The 14,436-nt window shown below is 39.9% G+C and overlaps 1 protein-coding gene across 1 annotated transcript in view; it reads left to right on the forward strand.

The window, feature by feature from the left end:
- The window catches only part of LOC107190335 (laccase-5-like), a 50,324-nt gene extending 35,888 nt beyond the window's left edge, over positions 1 to 14,436 (forward strand). Inside the window, exons 2-10 of the mRNA XM_015579127.1 lie at positions 7,337 to 7,697; positions 8,665 to 8,949; positions 9,498 to 9,771; positions 10,016 to 10,220; positions 10,365 to 10,549; positions 11,411 to 11,606; positions 11,851 to 12,063; positions 12,675 to 12,905; positions 14,267 to 14,436. Coding sequence (XP_015434613.1) covers positions 7,337 to 7,697; positions 8,665 to 8,949; positions 9,498 to 9,771; positions 10,016 to 10,220; positions 10,365 to 10,549; positions 11,411 to 11,606; positions 11,851 to 12,063; positions 12,675 to 12,905; positions 14,267 to 14,436 — 2,120 coding nt within the window. The remainder of the gene's footprint in view (positions 1 to 7,336; positions 7,698 to 8,664; positions 8,950 to 9,497; positions 9,772 to 10,015; positions 10,221 to 10,364; positions 10,550 to 11,410; positions 11,607 to 11,850; positions 12,064 to 12,674; positions 12,906 to 14,266) is intronic.

A 14,436-nucleotide genomic window follows, 5' to 3' on the forward strand; every position in this document is an offset into this window, starting at 1 on the left:
TCGGAACATTTCCTCGTCTGGCTTCCTTTCGATCCGTTCATCCAGTTCCTCTGGCTGCAGGCCCCGGTGTGTCTATCGGAATCTGTTTCGAGATCATCATCGTTCGCATGAATTATTCACGCTTTCTACATTTCATAGACGTCTTTATATATTCACACAGCCCCGTGAATCGCCGTTTGCGGTCCGGACAACAATCTTGCGTCATTGAACCGCGGTTCGAATCGCTGTCTGACCATTACCGATTCAGATTGGACAAATTTATCTTTCGGCCTGGATCCAGCGAACTTCGCGCTTTGGATTTCCCTCGGCTGTACCTACGAGAACGCGTTCCGGGAGTCTAAGACATTCATCTTCGAAGATAGAAATTTACGATACAAAATTATCGCACGGTTAACCGCTTCCCGGCCGTTGCTACTAAATCAAGGAAGTAAATCGGGCGAGCCTGGAGCCATTGCTACCTGTACGCGTAACCGCCGCCGCTGTGGCGGATATAAAAATTTCCGCCGATGACTGGCCGCGGAATCGGGCGAGATTTACTGAATCTACGACGGCAATAAATTTTAATCTACATCCCCTTTCTTGGCCGCACTTACGTAAGCGAGAACGGTTTACGAAATTGGCCCCCGTGAAGTGCAAACAGCATTTGTCTGCTTACAATCCTGTCCGTTTTGTTGGAGCTTTTTTTTGGTTCTCTCTGTGGAGACTGACTCGTTATGATTTAGGGCAGGGTTTCCGAAACTTTTTCTGCAATGGAACACATCGCAAACCCGGAAATTTTAACGGAACACTTAGCTTATTTGTTAGGTTGGTAATTCCTACTAGTAAAAATTAAAAAAAAATGTTATTAAAACACAGTATTTATTTAGTAATTATTTTTAAAAATAAAGCACTTAATGACTTTGATGACAAAACCTTTCCGAATTGTCGCGGAACACAGTTTGGGAAACTCTGATTTAGGGCATTTTATTACTAGAGTATCGTTACGACACACCCATTTTTGACGAATTGTTTGTGTTTCGTTACGATGGACCGTGTGCTAATTGGGAACGAACAGGAGGTTTAACTCTCGTGCACTGTTCAGGCCAATTTGACCCAAAACTCAGATATTTATTTTCGATACTATCCTTTAGTAGAGACACTTTTAGGGAGAGGGGCGAAGGACCCGTCCCAAAACCAGGTACTTGGATTAGGTACCCTATTATTATTTGTAAAACGGCTTTCAATTTTTCCAAGACGTTACTGGCATCCATCGCAGTCATTTTCATCACTTCATGTATAACATACGTCGATCGCGATAAACGTGTGCTCCCTAAGATTGTCATGTATTCTGTGTTGTTCAGTTGTCTGATCTAATTCGCTTTCATTTAAAAATTTCACAGTTACTGACAGTGTATTGGAATGTTGTTTATAGTGTAAATTATGCTATTATTAGTGTATTAATGTGTAATAATGTGGGTGAGAGTCTGAAGCGTTGAATGAATTCAGTTGCCACAAATGCTAGTGAAAACATATCGTGTACGGTATCCGATTTTATCCAGGCTATAGGTCAAAGTCGTACATGAGAAGTATATTTACATTTGTTACGTTTTGGATTTTTGTTTCTCTGAAGAGTTAAATGCACGCTATTGTTTGGTGAATTATTTTGACCCTTTAGCTACGTGTATTATATTTGGAGTACTTTCCTATTTTTAGTCTATTGACGAAAGCTGTAGTTACAAGGTTAGTAAACCACAATTTCAGTTTGTTTCTTACCTTATTAATGCTAGAGTTATAAAAGTTTATTCTTAGGATCTCGGTTTCACCCCAGTTTGCCCTAAATTAATTTGACACCAGCAGTTTACATATATAACGATCAAGAGACATGTACGTGTATTTCCTTAATTCGATTTCAGGTTAGACCAAGTTGATTCGAGAAATAGTATTGGGGCAATTTATTGAACTATGCGCGAGGGTTAAGGAAATGGGTTAATTATCGAATATTGCGTTTCCAATTAAACGTGGGTTGCGTTCGCCGCGAACCAGAACCTTACGTGGCTTCAAAATCAGCGAGATCTAGCAAGCGTAACATTAGAATCGATCGTTCCACCTTTATTAAGAAACTCACGGTCTCTTAGGAGAAATTTCTTTACCGATTCGCTTGAATTTTCCGTGGAAACGTTGCAGAATTCGTAGACTCGTCATGGTCATTTACATACGTCATGGTAAAATGTCAGCAATTTCGATCGAGTCTCTCTCGACAGACAAGAACGACGCGATATAAAATTGCTGAAATACTTGGATGTCTTTTCTAGGACCTTTTACTGACTGCCCCTTATATATGCGTATAGACAACATTTTAGTATTGGAAAGTAAAATGTTAAAGTCGTACACAGGTATTGCAATGTTCTGTTAGAGTTTCTTATGAATTTCATTGTATTTCCAGTAGAGATATTGAAAATATAATTTTTTATATATACGGGAGTTTTACATACACAATAAGAAAAAATAAGTTTCGAAAGGAAGAATAAATTCTTTCTGTTTGAGATTTTGTTTACGAGAAAATTTGATTTGAACATACATCTGAAACGCGTGTATCGTGCCGGCAATAAGTAGAAACGTCCTGCAATCAACAGACGCGTTATCCAAGTTCTATTCTACTGCCCGTCTATCCAACTTCAAATTCGATTATCTCGAAAACGAACCATTACCCGAACAAAATTTATTCTTTTTGCCGCTCACTTGTTCCTAGAGAATCACTTCCTGCCCAGTTGTGATATCTGACCCGAGACACCCTAAATATAATCGTGTTAAATCATTAATATTGTGAAATTATAAATCAAGTTAATGTGAAATACCTTCCCACAAATCGTTTACAATAACAATAACACATCTCTGGAATGAGTGAATGTTTTGTTGCATTAAAAAATTTACAAGTGTAGCTTTTGAATAATTCAAATTGAATCATAATTTTTTATTCAACATGTAGTATTTTAAACATTAATAGGCCTATGAAATTTCCAATTGAATAGTTCTGAAGCATCTATTACACATTTACAAGGGCGCTGTGTAAGCTACGAATGTACGAAAGCTCTTCAGTCGTGTTTGTGTTTCGAAAGCTCTCTAAGTACGGCTGTCTGGCAAAAAAAAGTCGCATACCAAGCGAGCGGCATAATTCATCCGAGAAGAATTTTTCCAGGGCGATGTACGTTCGGTGCAGGGTCGTAAATAATGCACGCCTATGCCAGTCGCAGACGAGGCCGACCGCCTGGCGTGCGATCGGATAGAATGGTGAATTACAATACTATAACCCTTTACATGTAGTGTCCATAGTTGTACAGGTTAGTTATATATTGAAAAGCAATCCCTGCGTCGCGTCGGCTCGTTCCTTCATCGCGTCGGACTCATATATCGAGATGAAAGAGAAAAATCAGTACAATTGAAAATGTAATGAAACTGGTACAGAATATACCGAGTGATCCGTGAGAAATGAATCATTCTTGTTGATGCATATCTGACACGACTACCAATTTCTACGTATAATCTAATTATCATGCAGACTATTCTAAAAATTTCTACTTTATAATATTAACAAGTAGAGTGTGGAAGTTAATGTAAATTCACAATTTTAGATACGAATATTTAATAATTAAAATTGTACAGAATCTTGAATTCTGTACTAGAGGCTTCACTACATTCACAATAACACGTAAATAGTATAGAACTTTAATAAAAAATTCGTTTATTGTATTTAAGGAATAAAAGTTAAGGAATGCTATAAATACATAAACATCAGCAGCCAGTTAATATGTATATGTCCGATATAATATGTTTATTGCAAATGTGAATGTGCTAAGCATAATGCAGTACAAAATTTCGTAAAGATTAATACAGTTTTACTTTACGTTGGACCCAACGTAACTTTTAGTACAGGAAACAAATCTTAGGTAGAATTTTAGATCAATTAATTAATCTATAGAGAGTTTACTAATAAATGTACAGGGTACAGCCGGGAGGTTGTTACAAGCAAGCAGGAGGTGATACCCTATGCTTTATGCCAAAATAAATTAAAAGCGTAAAATAAAATTTGTTTGTAATGCTCAACACTTGAATTTCATGATGAGACAAAATACCAATAATGTTTTATTTGACCGATAAACTTTTAAATGCACATTCAAATATGTGCAAATATCATTTATACAAGACTAGAAGAATCTAATATACTCATAGTTATGAAAAAATTCATGACACCAATATATTATATCAAAATTTAGAATACGTATCCATATGGCAACAGTGAGCACGAAAGAGTTAAACAAATAATATGCATCGAATGTCTCGATTCTAACATCAACTGTGAAGGATTTACTAGTTTCCAGCGTTGATATTGAAAAGCAGTCGTCACGGTCGACGAATATGGCGAGACAGGCGCGCGCGAAGGTTCTGATTTTCATCGAGGGAACGTTGCCCATAGATCAACATGCTCGTTTAGTGCTCGCCTCAGAAGTTGCAGGCCGCGTGTTTCTGATCCAGAACTGCTACGCAATCCGAAATACCAACGCGGCTGATTTTTTTTCCCTGACCCCGACGGACGATTTTTTTCGCATTGACAAAAACTGTTTGGCAAAGCGTCGCGCGCGAATTCGCGCAGGCAATTCACGCGTAGAAAATCGATCGCCACTCGTTGCCCGATTTATTTACACGGGCGAGGAAGGGAAATAATTTCTATGCCAGACAGAGCAGTGACCTGGCTTTCGCAAGGGTTTCAACTAACGGAATACGATTTACGATGTCACCGTCCGTGTTCGTGGAAGTTTCACGTCCTGCCACGTTGCGTCCAGGTCCCCTTCTAATTCCTGTGACCCGTAAAAGGACACCGAAAACACCGTCGAACTAAAACGTAAATTCCTTCTCCGTCGAACGAAAACCATCGGTCACGATGAATATTCTACAAAATTTCACCGCCACGAGCAGGTCACAAAGTCATTATACAAGCCTATAAACATGGAAATTTACAGAGTGTTTAGAGAAAAAGGGTCTGTGACTTTAAGGACTTATAATACTCACTGAGTGGAGTAAAAAATACTTAAGCAATATTGGTCCTGAAGAAATCCTTTCGATGGAAAATCAACTTTTATATTTAGGAGCGTTCGGTGTCGTACGTGAGTCACTTCGCAACATATTGAATGTAAACAGAGGAATTTACTTAAAAGTACATTAGTTCAGGGTTTTATGACAACACCAGAGTATTATCAGTGGCAATATTTTTAGCGTTATTGAAATCAACAAAGACTTTGGTCGAATCATCACCGATAAATAATGTGGTGGTCTTGGAATGCATGTCGTATAACAAGAGACACGAAAGGAATACAGTAAATCATTTAGACACGTGATCTGTATCAATAAATTATAATGTTTCGTATAAATTATATATTTTAGACCGCTTTTATTGTTTTATAGTAGCTATGCTCTGTTCATCGAGCTTTAATATTCACCCAACAATATTTTGTACTGTCATGTTAGATTTATCGCATACCACACAATTTTCCCAATAATTATGAGCGGGAGAATACGGGAAAAATATGAAAATTAACTTCTGTATTTTTCATCAAAAATATTGATGTTAGGGACTATGCTGATTAGACATTTGTTACTCCACTTTGCGAATAATATAAGCACCTAAAATCTTAGACCCTTTTGATTAGACACCCTGTATGTCATTGGATCGAAATTGAAACGGAGTAACAATGGAATAAAGTATATATTGCGATACATCGGCGTTCCGTAATTGGCTTTACTAGCAGGGAACGCGCGTTGTTCGAAGCATCGATGCGTAGTTGATAATCGCTGGTCGAAGTCACTCGAGCGTCCCGATAATTAAGGGGAAAATACTGTACGAGGAAATACACACCGTGTGGCCGGTGTGACCATCAAATCACGTTGTTCGCGCGTTAATTCCATTACCATGCCCGTTTATGGTCGCTACTTCGGGTGCCGTGATAGTTAACGAGTTAATCGTCACTGTTACGGCAGCAATAATTATCCCACAAGATAATCACAGAGTGTGGATGCTCAATTTCGAACACGACAACTCCTTTCATTCGTTGTTTCGCGACCAGCCTTTGCGTCCGATTGTTACACAATAGTGTTCCTTGTCTTCTGACACGCATATAGTATTTTTCTAGGATATCATTCCACCTTGATCCATGGATACGTCTTTAGATACAATTTCTCCGCCGCCAGTCGAATTACATTCTTTCGCATACTTTCGTGGCACAAACGAGCACAGCGTAGATACACGAAGTCCGAGTGAACGTTTTTTAGGTTCCATGAATGCGCTTTCCGCGCCGCTCGGTCTCTCGGCTTTTAATAGACGGCCATTTTTCCTTATAAATCGAGAAGTAAATACGAATTAGGTGGCATGAGAAACTGGCGAAAAACTTCCACAGGCGCGGTTTCTGCGCGTGGCTACTTTCTTCGAATAATCACTTTCAACACATCGTTATGTTAGTGTCAAGACGATCAATCTTGCGGTCTCTGTGTGACAGAGCGTAATGGTTCGATCTGGTTCTGCCCGTGAAGCCAATACCATGTGCATTTACCTATCGATAAATAGCGCAGTATATCTTCCGTGTATATTTAATTATCTGAATTGGCCACAGTATATTTTCTAGTAATTTCTACACAAGTAGTGTTTCTTGCGCTCGCCGTATTGTAACCGTGAGGAAGAAATATAAACATCTTTCTTATTCATGGCTCAAACGACGCGTTGCGAGCCGTGGAACGTGTTGATTTAGTACAATCGGTTTTTCGCAAAGTACTGGGGTTCCTATTTCGTTCAGTTCTTGATTCGACAATTTTCTGTGAAAACAAACTTGTTAAATTGATGGAATAAATGTGAAATCTGTGGTTTATTATAACCAATCGAATTGTGAGCGTCCTGGTGTTTTTTACGATAATTTGTACGTATAGTCTGTTACCTCTAGTTGAACCAATATTAACACGTTGACTGTAACTGATAACTCGTAGTTCAAACATTGAAAAGAGGCTGGATTATTTAAATACTGTTACAAAATTTTTGCATGAAACTAATATTGTAGTATAATTTAAAACAAGACGATAAGCCTTTATTCACTAAATTCAGTTCGACGATTTATGACTTAAAAAACGAAATAAAATGTGTCAGGCTACGTACAGCCTTTTTCACTGTGGCAGTCGACGCACAGATTGAGTACCCAACCGAGTTCTCCGAAAAAAGCGCACTTATTCTTTTTCAAAAGTGACGTCACCAGTTGGAGGTCAATCACGATACCATAGACATATCCACAATCGATCAACGAGCATATTCCTCTCGTTACAGACGCAGCCATCGATCAGACACCAGCCTCTTCCTTCTGGACGCCCACCATCAAGACAGGCAACATCTTCACGGACGACACCTCGAACTTCTTCCCGTCCAGCCACGGCCTTGTGCAAACACATCCGTCAGCCGGCGTGTTCCGTAGCGGTTTCGGTGGGATTGACAACTTAGGCAGCCGAGGGGTGACTGTCAGACCGCCTCGAACGAGACCCCTCGACTACAGCGAACGAGCCACCGCTGAATTACGTCGTAATCCCGCGCTTTCTTCGCCGGATGAATGTGCCAGAGCATGCCGCGAAAATGAGCCACCTAGGATATGCTACTACCACTTCACCCTCGAATATTATACCGTGCTGGGAGCGTAAGTGTCACCCTCCACTTTCTAATCCCCGTTTGACACGGTGGGCTCACCTTTCGACCATCCTCTTCTTTATCGATCGACGAATTTCTGAGTTTCCCTTCAAATATGAACGGGATTTTCGTAAGTTTCGCTCGAGAATTGAAATCGTGACTTTTGACACGGTGACTGTTTCACCGATGTTTGTGCAATCCGTTTTTGTTAACGAAGCAGAGCATGTAATTACTTAGACTTGTCATGGTGTTAACTTCTTTTATAATATTGTGGATCGTAATTGCATTGCTGATGTTATCCACGTATTTGTGATACAATGAGCAATGTGTTAACAATAAATTCATAGAAACATTGGAGTGAGAAACTAGTTCTTATGTTACGACAACGTGTCTCGCTACACGACATTTTATTTACTAATTCAGAATTGTAACTAAACACACAAGCTATTCGTTAACAGTACTTTGTACAACGACATGTCTGCTCTCCAAGATTATCGATCGGAGATTCTCTCACCAATTTGTTAAAACAAATTCCTCTTGGCAACCCTTTTTATTGAATCATCCTCAGATAGATGGATCATAAGGTTCGTTTCACTGGAATACAGGGAGTCTTATCAAGGCGTCGTAACAATACATATGTATAAATTCTTGGAATTGTATTGCTTAGGAACTATCATTGTCGTGAACAATGAAGCGTAGAAAACGCTGTTCACTGAGAAGTACATATATGATATAAGTAATAAGCTGGTAAAATTGAATGATTTAAAATAGAAAACAAATGATTCACTCCGATAGCATATATTCAAGTTGCACATTTTTGTTTCGAGAACTTAAATTTATATTTTTGAAATCATTAACAAACCATAGCAGAATAAGCTTGAAAGTTTTCACAGAATTTTCCGAAATTCCGAAAGCTTTGTGTTCTCCGATGGCTTGAATTGCACTAATTCTTACTGATGTCTTGCTTTGATCGACAGTGCGTGTCAGACCTGCACGCCCAATGCAACCAATGTAGTCTGGAGCGATTGTCAGTGCGTTCTGGCAGACGGTGTCGAGAGAAGCATTCTGTCGGCGAACAGAATGGTACCTGGTCCAAGCATCCAAGTTTGCCAGGGCGACAAGGTCGTGGTCGACGTAGAGAATCACATCGAAGGAATGGAAATTACCATTCACTGGCACGGAGTGTGGCAGAGGGGAACTCAATATTACGACGGTGTACCATTTGTGACGCAATGTCCCATTCAAGAGGGTAACACCTTTAGGTAATTATTCTTGCCCTCAAATATCTTAGCTTAGATAATTATTTCATGTAATTATTTCTATCACTGCAGTTGCCAATTTAACTAATTACTTCTATTTCAATTTTTCTCAGTTTATGTCATTGTTAGGATCACGAGATGGGTAAATTCATTATCCGAACGAAAAGTTTCGAGTAACGATAATAAAAGATAGAACAGTTATTTCATTATTTTTAATTAATTAAGAGTGAAAATTCCAATATTAGAAATAAAATAATACTTCTACTGGAATGAGTAGACACTTGCCAAACAATTATTTAATCTCATTAACTGTTCAAAGATTAAAATGGCCCCCTTAGATACTACTGTTTCTTACTACGTATTATTCAAAGAAAATTCTGCCGAACTGTGGTTTAGGTAATAAATTTTCACCTAAACCGTATTTTACCGTGTTTACATATTCCCCAGTTAGAATAAATTAATTCCGAAATCCGATATTCCTCAATCAGACGGAAATGTATGCCTTCGAGCTGATTACAGTTCATTGTTGTTCATTGTACACGCATTCACAGGTATCAATGGATGGCTGGCAACGAGGGTACGCATTTCTGGCACGCCCATACTGGCTTGCAGAAAATAGACGGTCTTTATGGAAGCATCGTTATACGTCAACCACCGAGCAAGGACGCTAACAGTCACCTGTACGACTACGATCTGACTACTCACGTTATTCTGCTCAGCGATTGGTTCCACGAGACTGCGGCCGAACGTTTCCCTGGTCGTCTCGCTGTTAACACCGGTCAGGCACCTGAAAGCGTCTTGATCAACGGAAAAGGACAATTCAGGGTATGGTAATTCAAACCGTACAAGCAATTTCTACTTACTTCACTGCTGGCTTAGCTTTCTACACCTCCGATACACATTGTGTCTATTCAGAATCGTAGCTCAGTGATCGCGGTTCGAGTTACAATAATTATCGCCCGTCTCTCCAGTTTCAATTTCTCCACTCGAGAATCTTTCTTCTGAATCCCTACGATGCCGCCACCGATGAACAATAAAACGATTCAAGATCATGTTTCCGATACCGTAGGATCCCAACACCGGTTTCATGACGAACACACCGCTGGAGGTCTTCACCATAACTCCAGGTCGTCGTTATCGTTTCCGAATGATCAATTCCTTCGGATCGGTCTGTCCGGCACAGATCACGATCGAAGGTCACTCCATCACAGTGGTAGCGACCGACGGCGAGGCGGTGCAACCGGTCAACGTGGACACCGTCATCTCGTTCTCCGGTGAGTACCGGAGTTTTTCTAGTTCCCCGGCGACCCCGTCCTTTATCGACCGGTTCGACGCGCAGGGAAAACGCGAAATATAAACGTGGCTTTTAATTGCTCGTCGTAAAAATTGAAACGCTCTTTCTCCTCGGTGATTTACAGGTGAACGATACGACTTCGTTGTAAATGCGGATCAGCCGGTCGGCGCGTACTGGATTCAAGTACGCGCGCTCGGCGAGTGCGGTATTCCCCGGGCCCAACAGCTCGCTATATTGCGTTACGCGCGTGGACCGTACCAGCCGACCTCCACGGCACCGACCTACGATTTCGGTCTTCCACAGGGCGTTGTAAGTATAATTGTTGTTCCACTTTTCGATAGGACCCATTTCTACATGTCTTCTTTTTTTGCTCTGGAGTATGGCGAACGTTGGTGTAACCAGGGGGCAGGGGTGGGCGTTGCTCCCCCTGGACGGAAAAAACTGGCTTTTTCACTACTCTAGAAGAAAAAAATTGGATTTTGCCCTCCCCCCTTCCCGGAAGAAAAAATTACATTGTACGAAATTCTCTTGTAATCTTTATCATTGGTGAAAAGTTTCACACAGTGAATCGCGGTTATTTTGGAATCTACCGCATTCAAAGGGTTAATATAGAGAATAAAATGTAATTCGTAGTACGACAGAAAAGGTGGGGTTATTTGAAGCATCATTAAATAAAACATACTGAATATATTTTTCTTAGGCCTCAATTTTGGAGAAAATATATTTTTCAATATTTATCGAGAACTCACGCCCCACGGTTGCTTTTAATTTTGATGTCTGGTCATCAGTGACTGTATCTACTTATGGTACTCTTTATACATACAGTGATTCACTCAATCGTTCACAGACTTCTTAAATAATAAGTACGTGGCAAAACTTTTCTGCCATTTTTATTTATATATGGTCCTTACCATAACTTTGAGCATCCTTTTGTAATCAATTTTTCGTGATTTTGAAATACAATTCGCATTTTGGTAAATACTTTGGTAAAATAGAAGTGACAACGTTTCGTGGCAAAACCTGTAAGTCACTGTAAATACTGAGGAAATTGCAATGTTATTTCTACTCTATAAAATCCGGTATAAACTATTAGTGAAGCGAATAATAATATCGAAGTAAAACCAGATAATAATCACTCACAAATCTCTAAATATAAATAATTTCGTTCAGGTGCTGAACCCTCTCGATGCCATATGCAGTCGTCCGCGTGAGGACGCGATCTGTGTGAACCAGCTGAAGAATGCCCGCCAGATCGACCAAGGAATTCTCCAGCAGCGTCCAGATGTGAAAATATTCTTGCCATTCCGTTTCCTCTTCTACAGGCCAGAAGAAGTCTTTCAGCCGCAGACGTATAATCGATTCTTGGGTAAGAACCGGCGATTTCAAAATATCTCTGCTCGCTTTCCGCCAAGCTAGAAAACCGACCGACTCACGGGCTGGGATCCGAAGCATTGGCTTCTTTTTGCTCCCGTTGGCCTGACGCAACCCGCGTTAGAGCGCGCCGATGCTCATTACCATTTAGTCTGTTAAATCGGATTCCGCCGTGGCGATTTCGTCGCGGCGCGTTTCTATGAAAGCGTTTGTCATCCAGCGTCTATAATGCTTTACAGTCGCGCCGACCGGAGATCACGTAATTTCTCTCGTCGACGAAATCTCGTTCACGTTTCCGCCGGCGCCTCCGCTTTCGCAAATCGACGACGTCGTGCCTGAACAGTTCTGTAACGGGGACAACAGGCCATCCGATTGCGGCGCGAACTGCATGTGCACCCATAAGATCGACATCCCGAACAACGCAGTCGTCGAGGTGGTCCTCGTCGACGAAGGTGCGTATCACATCCACTGTACTGTACTATCTCTTTTTTTCCATTCGGAAAAGGACTACTCTTTATTTGGAACATTCAACCATGCATGTAGAAACAAAAAACTTGATACAGGGGAAAATAATCTTTTCCTTAAAGAGCTACACTTTTCTTTACGGAAATAGAATTCCTTTTTGAAGAATGAACGAAAAATTTCTCGTTTAGTAGAAAGCTTATTGTTGTATGAAGAATAGGAGTTCTTCTTCTTTTGTGATAAAAGGAAGATTGTCCTTCAGGTGTCCGGAGATTACCTCTTGAATGCACATAGGCATGACCTTTAGGAAGAGTAATGCTTTAAGCTGAAAGGTTTCTTTGCCTTGGAAAGCAAGATCCCATGTTTCTGTGTTAGGTAGAACCTTCTTTCGGGTAGAAATCCTTTCTTTTACGAATTTTCTTCTTTATTATGACGACAGGTGTCATTTCTTGTATAACATTATATTTTTGGTACAGGATGTAATATGTTTCAAGCTTCATGAAAAGCAATGAAAATCAGAGATAGTTAATATCAAAATTTATTTAATTAATTTGAAGGCCAGTTATTGAGAGGTTTCATAATTCTCCATCACTCTTCGCAGTCCAACAACCGAATCTGTCGCATCCCTTCCATTTGCACGGGTACGCGTTCAACGTGATCGGTATGGGCCGTTCGCCCGACAGGAACGTGAAGAAGATTAATCTGAAGCACGCGTTAGATCTCGACAAGCGAGGTCTCCTCAATCGACAGTTCAATTTGCCACCTGCCAAGGACACTATCGCCGTTCCAAACAACGGTTACGTAATTTTCCGATTCCGCGCGGACAACCCCGGTAAGTAAATAGGAATTTTAGGAATCGTTATCATTAGTAGTTTCCCTAAATAGAATAAGGCAATTAAGAAAGTAGTAATACTATAAACGATCGTTTTCAGAAGTGTAAAACATTCCACAATGTAAGTCCCCGCTTAATTAGCGCACATTTCCTCACTTAATTGAAATGGACTTATGCCGACCAATTCCTAAAACTACCTCAATTTCGTCCACATTACCTGAGCTGTACATAGTGAAACACCTAATAGAATTTTCCTCTCTACTTCACTGACACCGTGGACCTGATTTTGCGTGAATGAAGCAGGGACTACCGTACTTTCTTGGTTTAACACTTCAATGCCCAGACCTTAACTCGCTATTTCAAAATAATGAGTCTGATAGAGCGTGAAACAGAAAAAAATTTCGTAACTTCTGGGATAAACAGCATTCGCCAAATGATGAAAAAATTCCTAATAAATATAGGCCAAACAATTGATATTTCCAAAGTTATACACAATTATCTGTTTCGGTTGAAGCGAGTAACTTTATCGCTTCTGGAGCTATCGAATCGTATGGAAACAATGAAGAAAATTTTAAAGGAACTAATAAAAATTGTAAAAAACCTAATGGAAACCAGGAAATGAATAAACAAAAAGGGTAATCCATTGTTTTCTTACGGTAAGGTAGCTGCCAAAGTAAGAAAACCAGTCACTTTAACCGAAACAAAAAATTGTTTACAACATTGTAAATATTAATTTTTCGACTCATTGTATATTGAGACTTTTTCTCATCATTTGTCAAGTACTATCTACCCCAGAAGTTGTGAACCCTATTTTGATTTCACCCTGTATATGTTGTTATTTTGAAAATCAAAAATGTCGATATCAAACAGACCTATTTTTTTATTTATTTTTGTTTATTTTTGGTGAGTACTTGAATTTCTCAACTGAAGACATGGAGTGAAACTACGGATGCTCGTTAGTAAATGATACATATTAACCGACGACCGAATTTGTCGGACTTTTAAAATAACTTTTATACGACTTTTAAACTGGACGTTAAATGGTTAACAAGTATAATAAATCATCAGTGAGTGTTTGAATGCTACTCGGTACTAAACATTACATACTTTCTAAACTAAAAGCGATAAGCGGCTGAATCATGCATCAATGGTTTCAGGATTCCAGACTCTATCACTTTACTAAACCTCATTAAAAAGTCAGCGTTACACCTGAGGACCTTTCCTTATCAGTGTCGAGGAGCCTTCAAACACTCACAGATGATTTACTGTATTCACTTTTGCCCGATCTTACTATATCAAAGTTCCAAATTAAAATCTAACGGAGTGCACAGAGTCTTTGAAAACAATATTCCACTTTTCAGGATACTGGCTGTTCCACTGTCATTTCCTCTTCCACATACTGATCGGCATGAATCTGATCCTTCACGTGGGAACGCACGCGGATCTGCCGCCGGTGCCACCGAACTTCCCGAGATGCGGCGATCATTTACCACCGATAACACCGCCGTCGCTGCTGGACTCGTTTCACTGA

The sequence above is a fragment of the Dufourea novaeangliae genome, unplaced genomic scaffold (genome assembly GCF_001272555.1).
Source record: "Dufourea novaeangliae isolate 0120121106 unplaced genomic scaffold, ASM127255v1 scaffold177, whole genome shotgun sequence".
In the NCBI taxonomy this organism is placed as follows: domain Eukaryota; kingdom Metazoa; phylum Arthropoda; class Insecta; order Hymenoptera; family Halictidae; genus Dufourea; species Dufourea novaeangliae.